Here is a 15074-nt window from a genome sequence, read left to right on the forward strand (position 1 = left end):
AAACAAAGCCATTGTAATGATCAGCTGTAATAACCTGATGTCTGATCCTATGCAACGGCTCTTTTAAGGTGTGATTTCTGAGCTTCTCTGTGCAGTTCAGAACCGTAAAAGACTGACTTGTTTACACACAGGAACCAGTAAGAACGGGACGGCGTTTGGCCTCCAGATGTCTCAGGCGGGATTTTCCGCACACAACGTCGAGGTGAGTTTCGATGTCTGCTACCACGTCGCCTCATTTCAGAGCAACACACATTGTCTCCATTTCTGGCGCTTCACAAGCCCCCCCCCCCAAAAAAACCCTGCCGTTTGTCACTTTACAGTCCCCCCCCCCCCCCCCCATAAGAGGCCTGCTGTGTGGCCCCAGAGGTTCAGGTCATCATGATTTAGGAGCCCCCAGACAGGAGAGACAGGTCTTTTTTTCCACTTCATCCGTGCGGTGATGGGTAATCAGACACCACTTGTTCCCATGGGAAACATTCTGCTGCAGTAAGGGTCGTTTTTCTTTTCCCCGAGGTCTTGATTGTATCCACAAGCAGATGTCGCAGGTGTGCTGGCTCTGATGGTGACACGGCTGGAGGAGGACAGAGATAAGACTTAAGTCTTCGGTACTGTACCGGCGTTCAAACTCATTCATTGACTCCCATTCCTCATTTTCTGGCTCCTTCTACACATTTGCTGATGCAACTGGCTTGATTCTCCCGGCGTCCCTTCACAGTGGGATTAGCCAAAAGGAGGAATGAATATATCCCATTTAGTATCATTTCTTTGCGGAATTTGCAGCTGTGTGGTGTGAATTGCCGTGAATTCCGTCGACAAGGCCAGATCCAGAGATGCTCATCAGCACCAACCTGTGTTGAGAGGAGGATAACTTATTGAAAAGAATGTTAGGGCTGTAAAGGAGAAAACCCGGTCCAAAAGAACCCCGGAGCGTCTTGCTGAATCTCAAAGTTGCTAAATCCTAAGGCTGCTTCTGCCGTTTGTTTCGTTAACTGTAACTAAACAAAATAACCTCAAATCTCCGGGATTATTTGGACGTGATTACTATATACAGGAAACTCTATCCAACAGATCCAAATATACTGTGTGTCACGCGTTTGTTGAACTGGTTTGAAGTGTATATATTCTCTCAACCTATGTATATTTATTTAGAACCACAAATCTGGCCCCTCTGATGCAGAGTTGACATCCCGACCACAGCACATCACTGCAGTTGAAATAGGTCGAGCTTATCCGGTTGAACCGTTTTTGGGGTTTCATTAATTTGCAGTGGAGACCAGATTTGACCAAAACACACATTGGCGTAAAGCTATGTGACGTAATGAGAGCGCGGTGAGCTCTCAATTCCATCTTTCAGGAAGGAATACGCTCAAACCCTGGAAAATGTGTCATCGGCATATTGTGTGAGGTGAAGAAGAAAAACACAACTCATTAGGCAGAGCAACCCTTTAATCACAGCGTGGGTGATACAATGTGGGGTGAGTCATGGAAGATAGAAAGTGGCTCCCTGCGTCAGCAGTTAATTGCGCACTGATCAGGGATAATGCACTTTAAAGCAGACTTTCTTTCTAGTTGCAGCGCTACGAGCTGATGATACCTTTTACCTTGCTGGAGTTTGAATACGGGTGAGATTGAGACGGATGAAAATGGACAAAACCCAAACAAATAAACAATAAAGTGGGTCCTGGATGAATAACTTAACGCATGATATGCGTTTGCTGATCGCACTTCGTCAGGTTCCAGGAGTGGGAATAGTAATTGCCATGTTACTAGTACAGGTAGTTTGTTCTCCACTACTCTGCGGTTCAGGGTTCTAAAGGTTAACCACACCTCCCGTACAGGACGGGATTCTGGTCGGTGCAGTCGGCGCTTACGATTGGAACGGAGCCGTGCTGAAGGAAACGCGACAGGGCAAGGTGGTGCCTCCCAAATCGTCCTACACCCAGGAGTTCCCCGAAGAGCTGAAAAACCACGGTGCCTACTTGGGTCAGTAACACGCTTGAAATTGCTTTAATGGAGCGGAACAACCATCGATATATATCGCGAGAGGGCATGCAGAGAAAGTACAACGTCCTAATGGGGATTAATGAAGGACGCCCTCTAAGCCTACTTTGTTCCCTCCTGGTAAAATACCCGTGTTTCATCATTAACAATATAAGCTGCGAGGCATTTCTCTTGAGTGCACCCATTGCCCTTGTACACATTATATCCAACCCCATCTCACCCCACCGCCACAGACCTCTGCTTTCACCATCAGCGGTTTGTCTCTGAGCTTTATCCGCCAGCCTGCCAATGGATGCCATTCTAGACTCAGTAGTGAAATGATGTGGAAGCATAATTTTGGACTGGCAAGGGAGTTAAGCTAAGGCCGGGGGGAAAAAAAGGGGGTAAGAAGATGTGAGATGAAGGTCGGAAAAAGAGTACAGGCAGCGAGTGGAATCTTTAGTGGGAAAAGACGAAATAATGGAAGAAATCTGAGAAACCCGAGAGAGCAGAACATCCAGTTCTGTGTAACTGAATGCTGCTCGTTGGGCTACAACTACTCGAGGTGCTGAGTTTGACTATTTTTCCTTGAGTCATGCAGATCACCGCGATGAAGTGAAACCTGAAGGTCAGGCCCGATCACTCTCAGTACACTCAACCAGTGGAACAGAAAAAAAACAATGCCGTAATTCATTACTATTTGACTGTATTAAAACAATCTTGATTTACTGTTCCACAGTCAAGAGAAGACAGATTAACCGCGTCATTAACGCCACAAGTAATCTCCTGCACGGGTCGACTTGGTCTCTGACTGGAACTGCAGATGTTTACGCTTGTGTTTGCTTTAAATATCCAGGTTACACCGTGACGTCTGTGGTGTCGGCCCGAAGCGGCCGCCTCCTCGTGGCGGGAGCCCCGCGGTTCAACCACACCGGCAAAGTCATCATCTTCACGCTGAAGAACTCGGGCAACCTCACCATCCTGCACGCTCTCAAGGGCCAGCAGGTACTGCTCGACCTGATTTCAGAATTAAAAATAGTCATACGTTCACAGCTGGAAACCCTTCACGCAGGCTGCGGGGCGGAAGGAGTCACCCCAGCAGTCTGCTCACATTGAACCCTGTCAGCTTTCTCAAAACTCTTGAGCAAACGGCTTTTTAATAGGCAGATGTTTCTAATCCGAAAACCCAAACGATGATGCTCCATCCACTCACAAACGTCTCTTTCAGATCGGCTCCTACTACGGCAGCGAGATCGCACCTTTGGACCTGGATGGCGACGGCATAACTGACAACCTTTTGGTGGCGGCGCCCATGTTCTTCAGCGGAGGCCTGGAGAAGGGGAAGGTCTACATCTACAGAGTGACAGAGCTGGTGGGTACGACCTCTTGAACACTTGAGCGGACGCAGAGACGCGTGGAGGGATTAGATCACACGAGAACAGAATGGGGTCCAACCTCAGACGTTCCCAGTCACTGCCGCCTGAGCAGAGGCGTCCGGTAACACTTGCTCCAACCAGCCTCCGTCGCATTCCAGCTGCACAGTCGACACACTGACCTTGTCCGGATCAAGTGTGCCGGTCAAATGTGCAGACCCGAACGCACGTGCAGAATGAACTCAACAGGAAAATATTTCGGGCCTCTTCTAAAGCCATTTCCAACCAGCCATTTGGAGGCGAGAGGTTTTGTTTTTTGTTTTTTTTAAGTAGAAGGAAATTTCACCGGTTCTCCAAAGCTGCTCATTGGAATAATGAATGTCTTCAGCTGTTTTTTAATCCGTTGAACGGGCATGGAAGAGGCATTTAAATATCTGTGTCTGTCCCAAACCACATCACAGGTGGCCGGCCAAGCTTTAACAGTCAGAAAGAAAACACCAGCAGGGAGAAATCACTCCGTCCATCAACTTCAGGACAAGCAATAATAATCAAGATGTGGTTGATCCAGGTGGTTGTTTAAGATGTCGCACACTGATGTTGTTCTGGAAAACCATTTAAGGTTGGACACCCCGGTTCGTAAATGTGTCCTTGTTATTACAGAGAGGTTTTTCTTTCACATGCAAAATGGTATTCTGGAGACTCAATTTAAAAAAAAAAAATGCATTTTCATTGCTACTGAGCAATTTTGCCAATGACTATTTTCTGCCTTGGAAGAAGTGTGGCTTTATATGGCAATGCTGGTTCAGATGGAAATATCTCCCCAAAGAAAGGAAGTGTTTTTTATGTCTTCCTGCAGGGGGAAAATAAGTCTAAAATCAATACTTTTTCATCAACGATGCATTATCTTCAGATCCTAAAGCCTCACGCCACTTATGTATTTAAAGAATTTCTTCTTGATTTGAAGACCAAATGAATATGATACTGACGCAGTAGCATGCATACACTCTGCTGCTTTTGCACCAAGGTCTCTGACCCAAAACAGAATAATAACTACAGGACCAAAGCTAAATAGATTCATCTGAAGTCAAAAACAATATTCCATGCTGATAAAAAAAAAAAACGCCCTCCCGAGCTACCGCACACTGGTTGTGACCCTTTATGGCCTCTTCACAAACCATATGGTTCAGATTTAAACACGGCTGAGTATATTTGCCCCCATTTCTCCATCAATCTCCTTCTTTGTCACGCAGGCACACATCCCGGTAGCCACCAAGCAGAATATCCCTTCCTAAATCATCTCCCTTCCCATTTGTTCCACACGAAACAACAAGTGATCTCATGTTTTTCTTCAGCCAACCCTGAACCGTATCATGAGCTGTGATGCCAAATGGAGCAATGATATGCACGGCCACGGATGGAATGAAGTATTTGGCTCCATTTTCTCTTTGAAAGTCCAGTTTACAAGACGTGGATATTTTCCATCGGACTTTGTACTCGCTAAGAATAGAACTTCCAATAAATATACTAAAGCTATGTGCTGTTCTTTTACGATCAAGAGGTAAATGTCTTTTTTGTCAACTTTTTTGTTGCCAGATTTTTTATATTGGAAACATTATGTTGAAAACACAGGAGCTGATTCAAACTTTATCTGTTGTTTGATTAGATGTTAGATCAGAAAAACAACCTTCTTTGTTGCTTTTTTTTTTCTTACACGAAGTCCAACAGGGTTAGTTGACTAAAAATGGGTTTTGAGATAATTGAAAAAAACAAACCCAGGAAAAAGAGGTTTATTATGAGACATCCGAGGGATCATTTGCAGAACAGATCAGCCCTTTGAACCGGGACTCACCAGAAGGCATCGACAAAAGTGTCCCGCTTCTGCTTCCAATAACGCTGCTCCTACCTGTGTCCATACAATGTAAACAACTACAGTCGAGTGTGTTTTGTGTGTTTATGCAACAAAATGTTCCGAATGTTGGGGGTTCTCCGCAGAAAGCGATGGATAGCCACAGCGGGGGGGGGGGGGGGGGGGGGGGGTAACCAGGTTGGGTGATTCTGTCGGGCCAAATGCAGACACCTAAACACAGGCGAACCATCTGGGCCACCAGCACACTCACTGTTCGGGGGGGGGGGGGCACATTACTTTGGTCGATTTGATACTTCTTGTGGTTTCTTGTTGAGCAAGAAGCCGCATCATTTCACAACATTGGTTTGCTCTGAGTATGCTCTGAAATATGTCTGAGGCTGTATTGTCCAGTTATTCACATTCATGCGTCCAAGGTGTTTAGAATAAAGCTCTGGAGAAGTATTTTTCCATCTTGTGTTATGGTTCAGAAATGCTTTTGTTCACTGACCTTGTGTGCTGCAGTGGGCTTTTATATTTGTTGTTTATTTGATGTGCTGAGGGATCTCCCACTGTGGGGTCCCACAACAAAGCAACCTCAGTACAAGAAAGAAATCCCCCAAAAATGGAAGGTTTCTTGCCTCGAGAGATCAACGATGTGGGGAAAACAATCGCAGCAAACATTCGTATCAAGCGCACGCTTACTCCTCGTTGTGTTTGCCCCCTTGGTGCTTCAGAACCGCTTCCTCCTGGAGGGGGTTTTGGAGATCCACAACGGTGGCCAGAACGCCCGCTTTGGCTCCTCGCTGGCTCCCGTGCCCGATCTGAACGGCGACGGCTTCAACGACTTGGTGGTGGGAGCCCCGCTGGAAGATGACCACAAAGGAGCCATTTACGTGTTCTTCAGCCAGCACAACAGAATACTGCGCAAGTACAAACAGGTGGGCCAGGAGCCGTCACTGGGTTGGTCGACGTACAATCGCTGTTCATTTTTTCATTCGATTTTTGGCATATTCCAGTATTTTGAGCGACATTCGTTAAACTAAGTATCATTCAGTTCTTTAAGAGTGTGTGTGAGCTATTGACTCGATCAGGAAGGACAAGGAGGATGTCGGGCATTCATCTCGATTAATTCACACGGACCACGTTTGTAGAGAATGAACAATCAGGATCCAGGAATAAGGAAACGTTTATTGCCATAATATGTTAGACATACATGGAAATTGTCTTGGCGGTTGGTGCATGACAGAAGACAGTACAATAATGACGACATAGTGCAGCAATAATATAAAAATAGTATAATAAAATATATGCTATGGGTTAGTACGCTAAAGCTATGGGTTAGTAAGTAAGAAGAAATAAGGATAGAATTAGAAATAAAAATAAAGAAAGTGCACCAGCTAAACAAAGTGACGAGTGACAACAACATTGTGGAGTCACATTCAATGCATATACATACATGGTGCATGGAGAGCAAAAATAACAGTGCAAAAAAACCAGGACACCAAACTGGAATGGCAGATGGAATGTGTGAAATAAATGGATCTGGGGCGACGATGATTTAAACCGAAGCAGGGAGCTCTGCGGGGAAACATTTCAGCCCTCGAGCATCCTTCACAGAATGGAAAATACACTATTTACAGTAACCAAGAAGAACCCACAGACATTTTGTTTATTAAATCAAGTAACGTCATTTAACTCGCTGTCTGTGAAGCACTGCTAAACCATGCTTGTCCGTTTCTCAATGATTATTATTTCAAATATTATTCAGAAGGAATGAAGGAAGCTTTTTTTTCTTTCTTTCTTTCTTTCTTTCATTCTGGAGTAAATTCTCTGAATGTCACGCTAACTTTGTTTGTCGTCGCTCTAATCCTCGCTCGCCCGGATCTCCTCCTCCCTGCTCCTCCTCCCTGCTCCTCCTCCCTGCTCCTCCTCTCTGCTCCTCAGAGGATCGCAGCAGCGGACTTGGCTCCCGGCCTGCTGTACTTTGGCCGCAGTGTTCACGGCGCCATGGACATGAACGACGACGGCTTGGTGGACCTGGCAGTAGGTTCTCTTGGTGCTGCTGTCCTGCTTTGGTTAGTATTTCACCCGATAACGGCTCACTGTTGCATTTACCGTTAAAATCCCTCCAACAGACCAGAGTTTTTAACGCGGGCTTTCAGCGCCGTGGGTGCTTCAACACCTCTGTGCCCTCCCCCCCCCCCCCCCCCCCCCCCCGCAGGTCGCGGAGCGTGGTCCGGATATACACCACTGTCAGGTTCGAGCCCAGTAAGGTCAACATCTTCGTGAAGGACTGTCAGAGAGGCGGCAAGGACGTGACCTGCATGTCAGCCATTGTGTGTTTCAACATCACTGCCAGGACGGCCGTTTCTCCCACACAGGAAGTCGGTGAGCCAGCCAAAATAAGCATTTCGCTGAAACCTCGCCTCCTCTTCTTGTCTTTGCCCCATTTGATCCATCAGTAAAGCAGAACGGTAAAATGTACAGTCTTAAGAGAATCCATATTACCTGGGACAGAGGACTGATGAAAGACTGCTCGTTAAAATCTCTGGAAATTGTCAAACCTTCAACAGATCATTTTCCCCCGTTAAGCTCGAGCAGAGAAGTTTATATTTTGGATCCGTGTTTGAAACACAGTTCTAGACGGTGAAATAGTAGGCGACAGGATGGAACTTGGCCGGCATCAAAGTGAGAAAAGGGCACAATGTATCAATTTAATCTCCTCCCGACTTTTTGGAGTCGCCCCGAAGCAAAGTGTTTCTTTACTGGCCGTCGGGGATTCTGATCCCACTGCTGCCCTCCTGCCAAAAGCTCATCCGTCTTGGAAAAAAAAAAAAAAAGAGAGTTCTAATTTTTTGGAGGTGGAGGTGACGACTCAATCCTGCCGACGGGTGCCACTGACAGAAGCCCACCTGCGTGCAGCGCAATTTGTTTTCGGACAAACGGCGGCCGTTTCCAGTTACGACGAGTGTCAGAGGGCGAGGAAGCAGAGCGTGTTCCGAGTTAACCCCTCGACCCCACGGCGTCTTCGTCACATCTATAAGACGTGCCCAAACAGAGCGCAGAGGAAGAAGAGAGGCACTGATCTTGTTACTTACGGTGGAACCCGCTAATTAAATTTTCCCCTCTCTGTCGTGTCTGGCCCGTAACGCATGCCACATGTTCTGGTGTTAGTGAGCTCGCTGCGGTCTACTGCATTAAAATGGAACTCTTTTTTTCTCTATCCATGTCTGGTTGAAGGTGTTGAAAATATCTATTTAAAGGTATTTAAGATAATCAGTTATATACGGATGCTAAAAGATTCTGAAGGGCTGCGTAGCTCCTTAAAATGAGGAACTGAAAAAAGATCTGTTAAACCTAAAATATTCATTTGAAATTTCTATATCCATTATTTAATCGACTAGATTTATCCAGCTCCCTCATTCTGTAGTTGACCCCAAATCCACAATTTCACCCTCCGTAGATAAAGAAGATATTTCTTGACGCCATAAAAACTCAATGCAATGAATGGAAGGTTCCTTAAACAATGTGGCTTGGGGAGGTGCTGTTCATCGTCATTTTTTTTTTGGGCCTTTTTCCAGGCATCAAGTACAACGTCTCCATCGCGGAGAGACGCTTCAACCCTCGCGCCATGTTGGACAACCCGAACAAGCTGCAGCCTCAAAACCTGACCCTCTTACCCGGAGAGGAGGCCTGCGAACACATCTACTTCCACGTCATGGTGAGGCCCCGGGACGTCGGTCGAAATCAAACTCTCTCAACAAATAAGATTGGTTTGTTTAATTCAGCCCGATGCCCCACGGCAGGAGACCACAGACTACGCACGGCCCATCGTGTTTGCCGCTCAGGCGGAGCTCCAAGACCCGGCCCGCGGACCGGTCCTGGACGACAGCTGGCCTACCGTCGCGAGGACCGAGGTGTGAGAGACGGCTTGTCCTTTCCTCGCCGTTTGCCGCTTATATCGCTCAGTTGTTCTTCAACGCTTCAACGCTCTTCTGTCCAGCTGCCCTTCTGGAACGGCTGCGACGAGGACGACCGCTGCACGCCCGACCTGGCCCTCCGCAGCGCCACCGACCTGATGACCCGCAGGTGGGTCGGCGCGTGACAAAGCAGGCCCCAAAGTAAAAAAAAAAAAAAAGAAGATCCTCGGCTCACGATTTCGCCTTTTCTAAACCCCCTCCCCGCCCTCCCAGTCAGTTCTGTGCGCAGCCCGTCCAGTCCCGCGGGGCCTTCTGCCGGCAGCAGAGCGAGGGAGGGGGCGAGGTTTCTCTGCGCCTGCTGGAGGGGAACAGGAGGAGGATGGTGGTGGACGTCCGATTGGAGAATAAAGGAGAGAACGCCTACAACGCCGGCCTAAACATCACCTACACGCCCAACCTACGCTTCTCCAGTCTCATCGTCAAGGTGCATCCCACCGGCCACACTCACCTGTTGCATTATAGTCTCTTTATAGATTCCTGTAATTGTCGTTATAAGCACTTGTAAATACTCATAATTGCCTTTTAAAAGGAGGGGGGAAAACAGAAGGGTCAATAGGTTCAATTATGACACATCAAATATTTGATCTCTAATTTCATTCAGTCGATATATGTCAAATTAATAGAAAGATAAAAATCTATTTTTATACAAGAAGGCTGGGGTCTAAATGGAAACACCCACAACTAAAATCATTAAGACCACCAGCCTTTCATCAGTCGTGTAGCTCAGCAAGAAACTAAATCACTCTGAGTTAAACCATACAATCCCTACAAAGCTGTGGTTGTCTACTCCTGCTTTATAACAATGATAATAACACAAAGTAAGGCTTGTATCGTCTTCATCGTCGCTGGTCACTGACGTTTTGAATGGAATGACATCTGTCTCGGCCCTTTACTGAAAGCAGACTTATAGTTCACTTATAGTCGCTTATGACCAACCTGTAATGTATCATATCTGCCAACACCTCAGGAACACCCAATGCCCCTTTACAGTAACTCCCTTCACATGATAATGTGAGAATAATAATACACTGCAATCCGGTCAAAAATTAAAATGAGCCGCAATTATTATTTGTATTACTACTATAATCGCACTTATTATATAAAATAATGGCGTCATTTTAAAATGCTTCTTAATGTGCTGTTATAAAGTATTTACTGTTATAAAGCTTTAGAGATATTTATAAATGCTTATTACTATAATTATACCGCGCTATATTTAGAATCCAATGATCACATCGAGGTTGTAGAAAAACTGTTATTATTTCCCATCCAGGACAACTCTGACATCAAAATAGAGTGTTTAATTGAGGACAAACTGAGGACTGAGAAGATCTGCAACGTCAGCGCTCCCTTCATGAGGGCCAAAACTCAGGTGAGACATCTGAATTATTCGTCTTTTTATTAATCCACTAAATATTGTTTCATTCCTTGTGAAGTTGTGACTTTGTTTAGAATTTGCAGTTCGCACATATTAAAAAAAAAACTCCTATTCGACATTTTGCTTTTGGGTGTTTTAAGCGAAAAGTTGTTAACTATGCGTTTTTCACGAGAAAGGTCACGCTCCCTCCAAAACTTTCTGCTATAACCCACGGCCTTCTTCGGGGAATGTGACTTCCACTCCTACCAAGCAAAAACCTTGCTAGATAAAAGAATAAAACATTTAAAAAACACTCCTCCGCAGCCCATTGAGCTCATTTTTCCCCTTCGGCTTCGGCCCGGAGCGCCAGGTGAGACCAGAGGGAAAGACAGCGAGTGAGCAGTTGGTCCTCCATCTGTTACTCTTCTCACGTTCAATTCTGCTGTCTCCTCCAGCCTTTTAACGTCAACGATATTTACGAGACTCCGGTGTGTTTTACAGCGGAGCGTCAAGTTTTTTTTTTTTTTTAAGAGGGTGATGTTTGAATTAACTTTGATGGGGATGACACAGCTCTCCAGAAGCATCGGGCAGGTTGTGCCCTCGGTTCCCCCCGATCAAATGCCGCACTAACGAGGCAACGAGGGGAGTTTCGTCAAATGCCCTGACCGCGACGTCATTATCACAAACAACAGCGTCTCCCGGGGCAACTGAAAAAAACATCGCCGCACTTTGAGCTCCCGGAGACAACTGGACCGAATGGGGGGGGGGGGGGGGGGGGGGGGGACTCTTGTGAACTCGGGTCGAGTGATTCATAGGCGCCTCTTCCAGCCCAGAATTTTTTTTTCTGGCTGGTTCTTGACCTGCGTTAAACCGGCGCGCACCGCGACACAGACGCACACAAACGGGGCGGCTTTTTAGCGGCTGACGGGGAAACGCGGCGCAGGGGGTTGCGTGCGGGGGGACTTCATCAGCCCCCACAGGAGGGAAGGGGGGAATTTCCACGTTTTCAACTATGCTGCTGCACAGAAACCCGCCTCGCCGCGGACCGCCGTGTCTTCCAAACCCCATCCACCACTCGCATGCCTGTGTGTGTGTGTGTGTGTGTGTGTGTGTGTGTGTGTGTGTGTGTGTGTGTCTTCTAAATGGCCGTCAAGACAGATTCATCCAATGGTTTCGGAGAATGGACAGAAAGATAGAAGGTTTCTTTTCAAGGTCATTTGTGACGAATACAACAACAGGAGATCTAAGTATGTGGAAATAGCCACTAAAAGTAACATGACACATTTAAAGAAAAAAGAAGCCCAATTCCCGCTGAAGGAACAGTGCATAAGTGTCATCAGCCTGTTTTAAATGGAAATTTCACTTCTCCGCGGCCTTTGAAAAGGTTGCGAACCATCAGAAAGTTTTTTGTGAGAAGTTTTGTCATAAAGTTCAGTATGTTTATGGTGGAATAGAAGCATAAAGCATCAGAAAATGGAAATACTACCGGCATGGAACTTAAACTTAGGTGATTTCAACCACTGAAAAAAGGTTTTCTGTCGAGGATGAGTCGGACTCTACGGGGGAGGGAAGCTTCAGTGAACCGTATAAAAACCTCTTTGATCACACGCACATTACAACGTTCTCCTCTCCGCTCCTCTTATAGTTTCCTCTTCTCCCCTCTAAGGCTCCTCTCCTCCCCTCCTCCCCACCGCTGCTCCGCTCTGTCGACTCGGTCTCTTCTGTTCCTCCCTCTCTCCTCTCGCTCGCTCTTCTCACCCTTTACCTTCATTAATACGTGTTACAAGTCGTCTCGATGATTTGTATTTACTGCATTGTCTTCACCTAAGGGGACCTTCTCCTCCTTCCCGGGGTCGGAGCGCAGCAGGTTATTGCAGGCTTTACTCCTTAATCCACGGTGCACGATGCAGGGCCTCTGTGCCCGTGGACATGTAAACAGGAGCACATGGGGGCTGGGGGCTGTTTCGGTAAGTTTGTGGTGATTCTTCTGAGCCGTATTGTTTTCCTCGGCAGGTGTCGTTCCGTCTGGAGTTTGAGTTCAGTCGGACCGTCTTCCTGCAGCACGTCAGGGTGACCCTGGAGGCCAGAAGGTGTGAACCTCCTGTTGGGATGGAGACCTTTTTAACTGTTTCAAATCGGCGAGGAAGACTTCCAGCGCACGCGTCGTCTTTTTTTTCCCCTGCAGTTGAGCTCCAGGGATGAATAATTTATATTCAAATACCTGGTGTGTCTCGCTGTAACATCTTTGTACACCTTGTTTTAATACTTTCTCACTTCGACAGCGATGGCGAGGAGATGAGCACGGCGGATAACTTCAATGACATCTATTACTCGCTGAAATACGAGGGAGACCTTCTCTTCACTAGGTTTGTCAATTCCTGAATGTCTTACCAAACAAAGCATGATGCCGATTGTGGAAGCAGTTGATGTGGAAGTACAGGTAACTGATCTCTTACTGGAAAAGTGATATTTTATCATTTAAAAAGGCATTGAATTAGTGTAAGTTGCTGTCACTTATGCAAAGTGGACACATGATTAGTTAGTGATTTGTGCTCATTCTTTTCTTCCAAAGGGATTCAAATCCGACTCGATATGACATCAAATCAGAGCTGTCGCTGGAGGAGCCCGGAGTCATCGGTCCTCTTTTCAACTTCACGTTCCAGGTGAGAGCTGAAAGCATCGCCATTATTATTGGACCGTTATGGTAAATGATGCTTTCAGAATATTTTCATTGTTTCCCATTGTTTTTGCCGCCTCTCAGATCCAGAACCTCGGCTATTTTCCAGTACGAGATCTGCAGCTGAACATCGAAATCCCTGAAATGACAAAAAATGGGAACCAACTCCTGCAGATATCTGACTTTTCTATTGACCAAGTGAGTGTGGGAGCCTCCGTTAGTTAGCTGCTCTCAGTCAGTGAAATACCTGATTTCTTAATGGATTGTTTATAATGTCTCATGTGTACTTTAGTGTGAAAGCATGCATGCATGTGCGATGTCCATTATTAGTTCTGGGCTCATGCTGTGCAGACATCAGGTTGACACCTACTAACGGGAGATTCTACTTGCCCCCCCCCCCCCCCCCCCCCTCAGAGAGACGGATCGCGCTGTTTGCCGCCTCAGCATGTGGCCCAGAGCAGGGCGGCACCGGAGGACCTTTCCCGCTTCTCCCGCTTGGTAAAGTGCAAAACCAACCAAAATCCTTCCCTCTTTTTTTTTTTTTTTTTTTACTAGATTTTTACTTTCAAAAGACTGATGTCCTGCTCGTTCACACAGAACCGGTCCAACACTCTGACTCTGCCGATGCAGTGCACCCTCAACGTGGCCTCCAACAGGGAAATAGCGGTTCGAATCACAGGAGCGCTACGAATAGACACCTTACATGCAGTGAGTGTTAAAACATGCATGCATGCATGCATGCAGGTTTTATAATGACACATCTGCAGTGGCGACAGCTCTGTCTGTGGGATGTGTTTGTGAAAACTTAGCAGAATGTTTTCATTTCCTCTACAGCTGAAGTTTAAAATCCTGGAACTGGGAACCAGCGCATCAGTGGAGCTTCTGTCCTCCAGCCCCATGTTTTTACACGAAGAGAGGCCTGTCAGACATGTGAGTGAACACGGATTAATGCTGCCAACGGCCCGTGTTGGACCCAACTCAAATCCGACCGCATGAAAAATCACCATCCTTCCATCAGACTTATCGTTTACCCGTACTTAACGCAAGCCAATCATCGTGGAACGGAACCGATACAATGACATTGCTGCTGCAGACGAGCACGGCTCTGCATACCCGGAGCAGTGAATAATCAGACAGCGACACGGCTGGTGTTGGGGAGCACGTGTGCTGTGTGGTGCTCAGGGACCGAAAGGACCAGCGGCACAACGTGGAACGGGCCGGACTCCTCGTGCACTGATCTGTGCTGCCACCTACTGGCCAGGTCAAACTGTCCTACAGCGACTCTGTAACCGTGATAGACAGATTTAGTTGAGCTGAGTGTAAGCTCTAAATGTATGTGTGCCTTTAGTGGCAAACCTACTTCTGACATGCGATATGTTAAGGGGGAAAGTTTTCAGTATTGTTTCAATCTCATTTCTGATATATTGCCATTGTTTAGCGTGGAATAAACATCCCATGTTGGACTTGTCCGAGTGTCCATGTAAGGAATGAAAGTAGAGTAACAGAGATCTGGAGTTATAATCCCGTGTAATCATCATCATCGGATCTGGAAATGAAAAAATAGTCTCTGCATTATAACACTAGACGAGAGATGACTGTGTTTCTCAAAAGGATAAAGCTGTAATCACTTATTTTCCACAGATAATATTGGAGATCAGGAAGGAGGGGGATTACAGAATCTCTAACTGGATCATTATTGGAAGCACGCTGGGCGGACTCTTATTGTTAGCCCTGCTCAGTCTCGCTCTATGGAAGGTAAGTCATCATGAAAAGCTCAGTTTTTAAAGAGTAATTACTGTATATTGATTAATATTGATAGGGAATACATTTGTATTCAATTCTCAACGTAACCTTGCTACAT

General features: G+C 46.4%; 1 protein-coding gene across 1 annotated transcript in view; it reads left to right on the forward strand.

Moving 5' to 3' along the window:
* Positions 1-15074, forward strand: part of itga11a (integrin, alpha 11a) — a 30984-nt gene that overhangs the window by 14276 nt on the left and 1634 nt on the right. Inside the window, exons 10-29 of the mRNA XM_037455770.2 lie at positions 132-202; positions 1839-1983; positions 2837-2985; positions 3209-3352; positions 5934-6137; positions 7144-7274; positions 7421-7587; positions 8781-8920; positions 9006-9116; positions 9203-9288; positions 9393-9603; positions 10453-10551; positions 12550-12626; positions 12819-12902; positions 13109-13199; positions 13298-13411; positions 13628-13711; positions 13811-13921; positions 14048-14143; positions 14855-14968. Coding sequence (XP_037311667.2) covers positions 132-202; positions 1839-1983; positions 2837-2985; positions 3209-3352; positions 5934-6137; positions 7144-7274; positions 7421-7587; positions 8781-8920; positions 9006-9116; positions 9203-9288; positions 9393-9603; positions 10453-10551; positions 12550-12626; positions 12819-12902; positions 13109-13199; positions 13298-13411; positions 13628-13711; positions 13811-13921; positions 14048-14143; positions 14855-14968 — 2429 coding nt within the window. The remainder of the gene's footprint in view (positions 1-131; positions 203-1838; positions 1984-2836; positions 2986-3208; positions 3353-5933; positions 6138-7143; positions 7275-7420; positions 7588-8780; positions 8921-9005; positions 9117-9202; positions 9289-9392; positions 9604-10452; positions 10552-12549; positions 12627-12818; positions 12903-13108; positions 13200-13297; positions 13412-13627; positions 13712-13810; positions 13922-14047; positions 14144-14854; positions 14969-15074) is intronic.

Source organism: Pungitius pungitius, chromosome 4 (genome assembly GCF_949316345.1).
Source record: "Pungitius pungitius chromosome 4, fPunPun2.1, whole genome shotgun sequence".
NCBI lineage: Eukaryota > Metazoa > Chordata > Actinopteri > Perciformes > Gasterosteidae > Pungitius > Pungitius pungitius.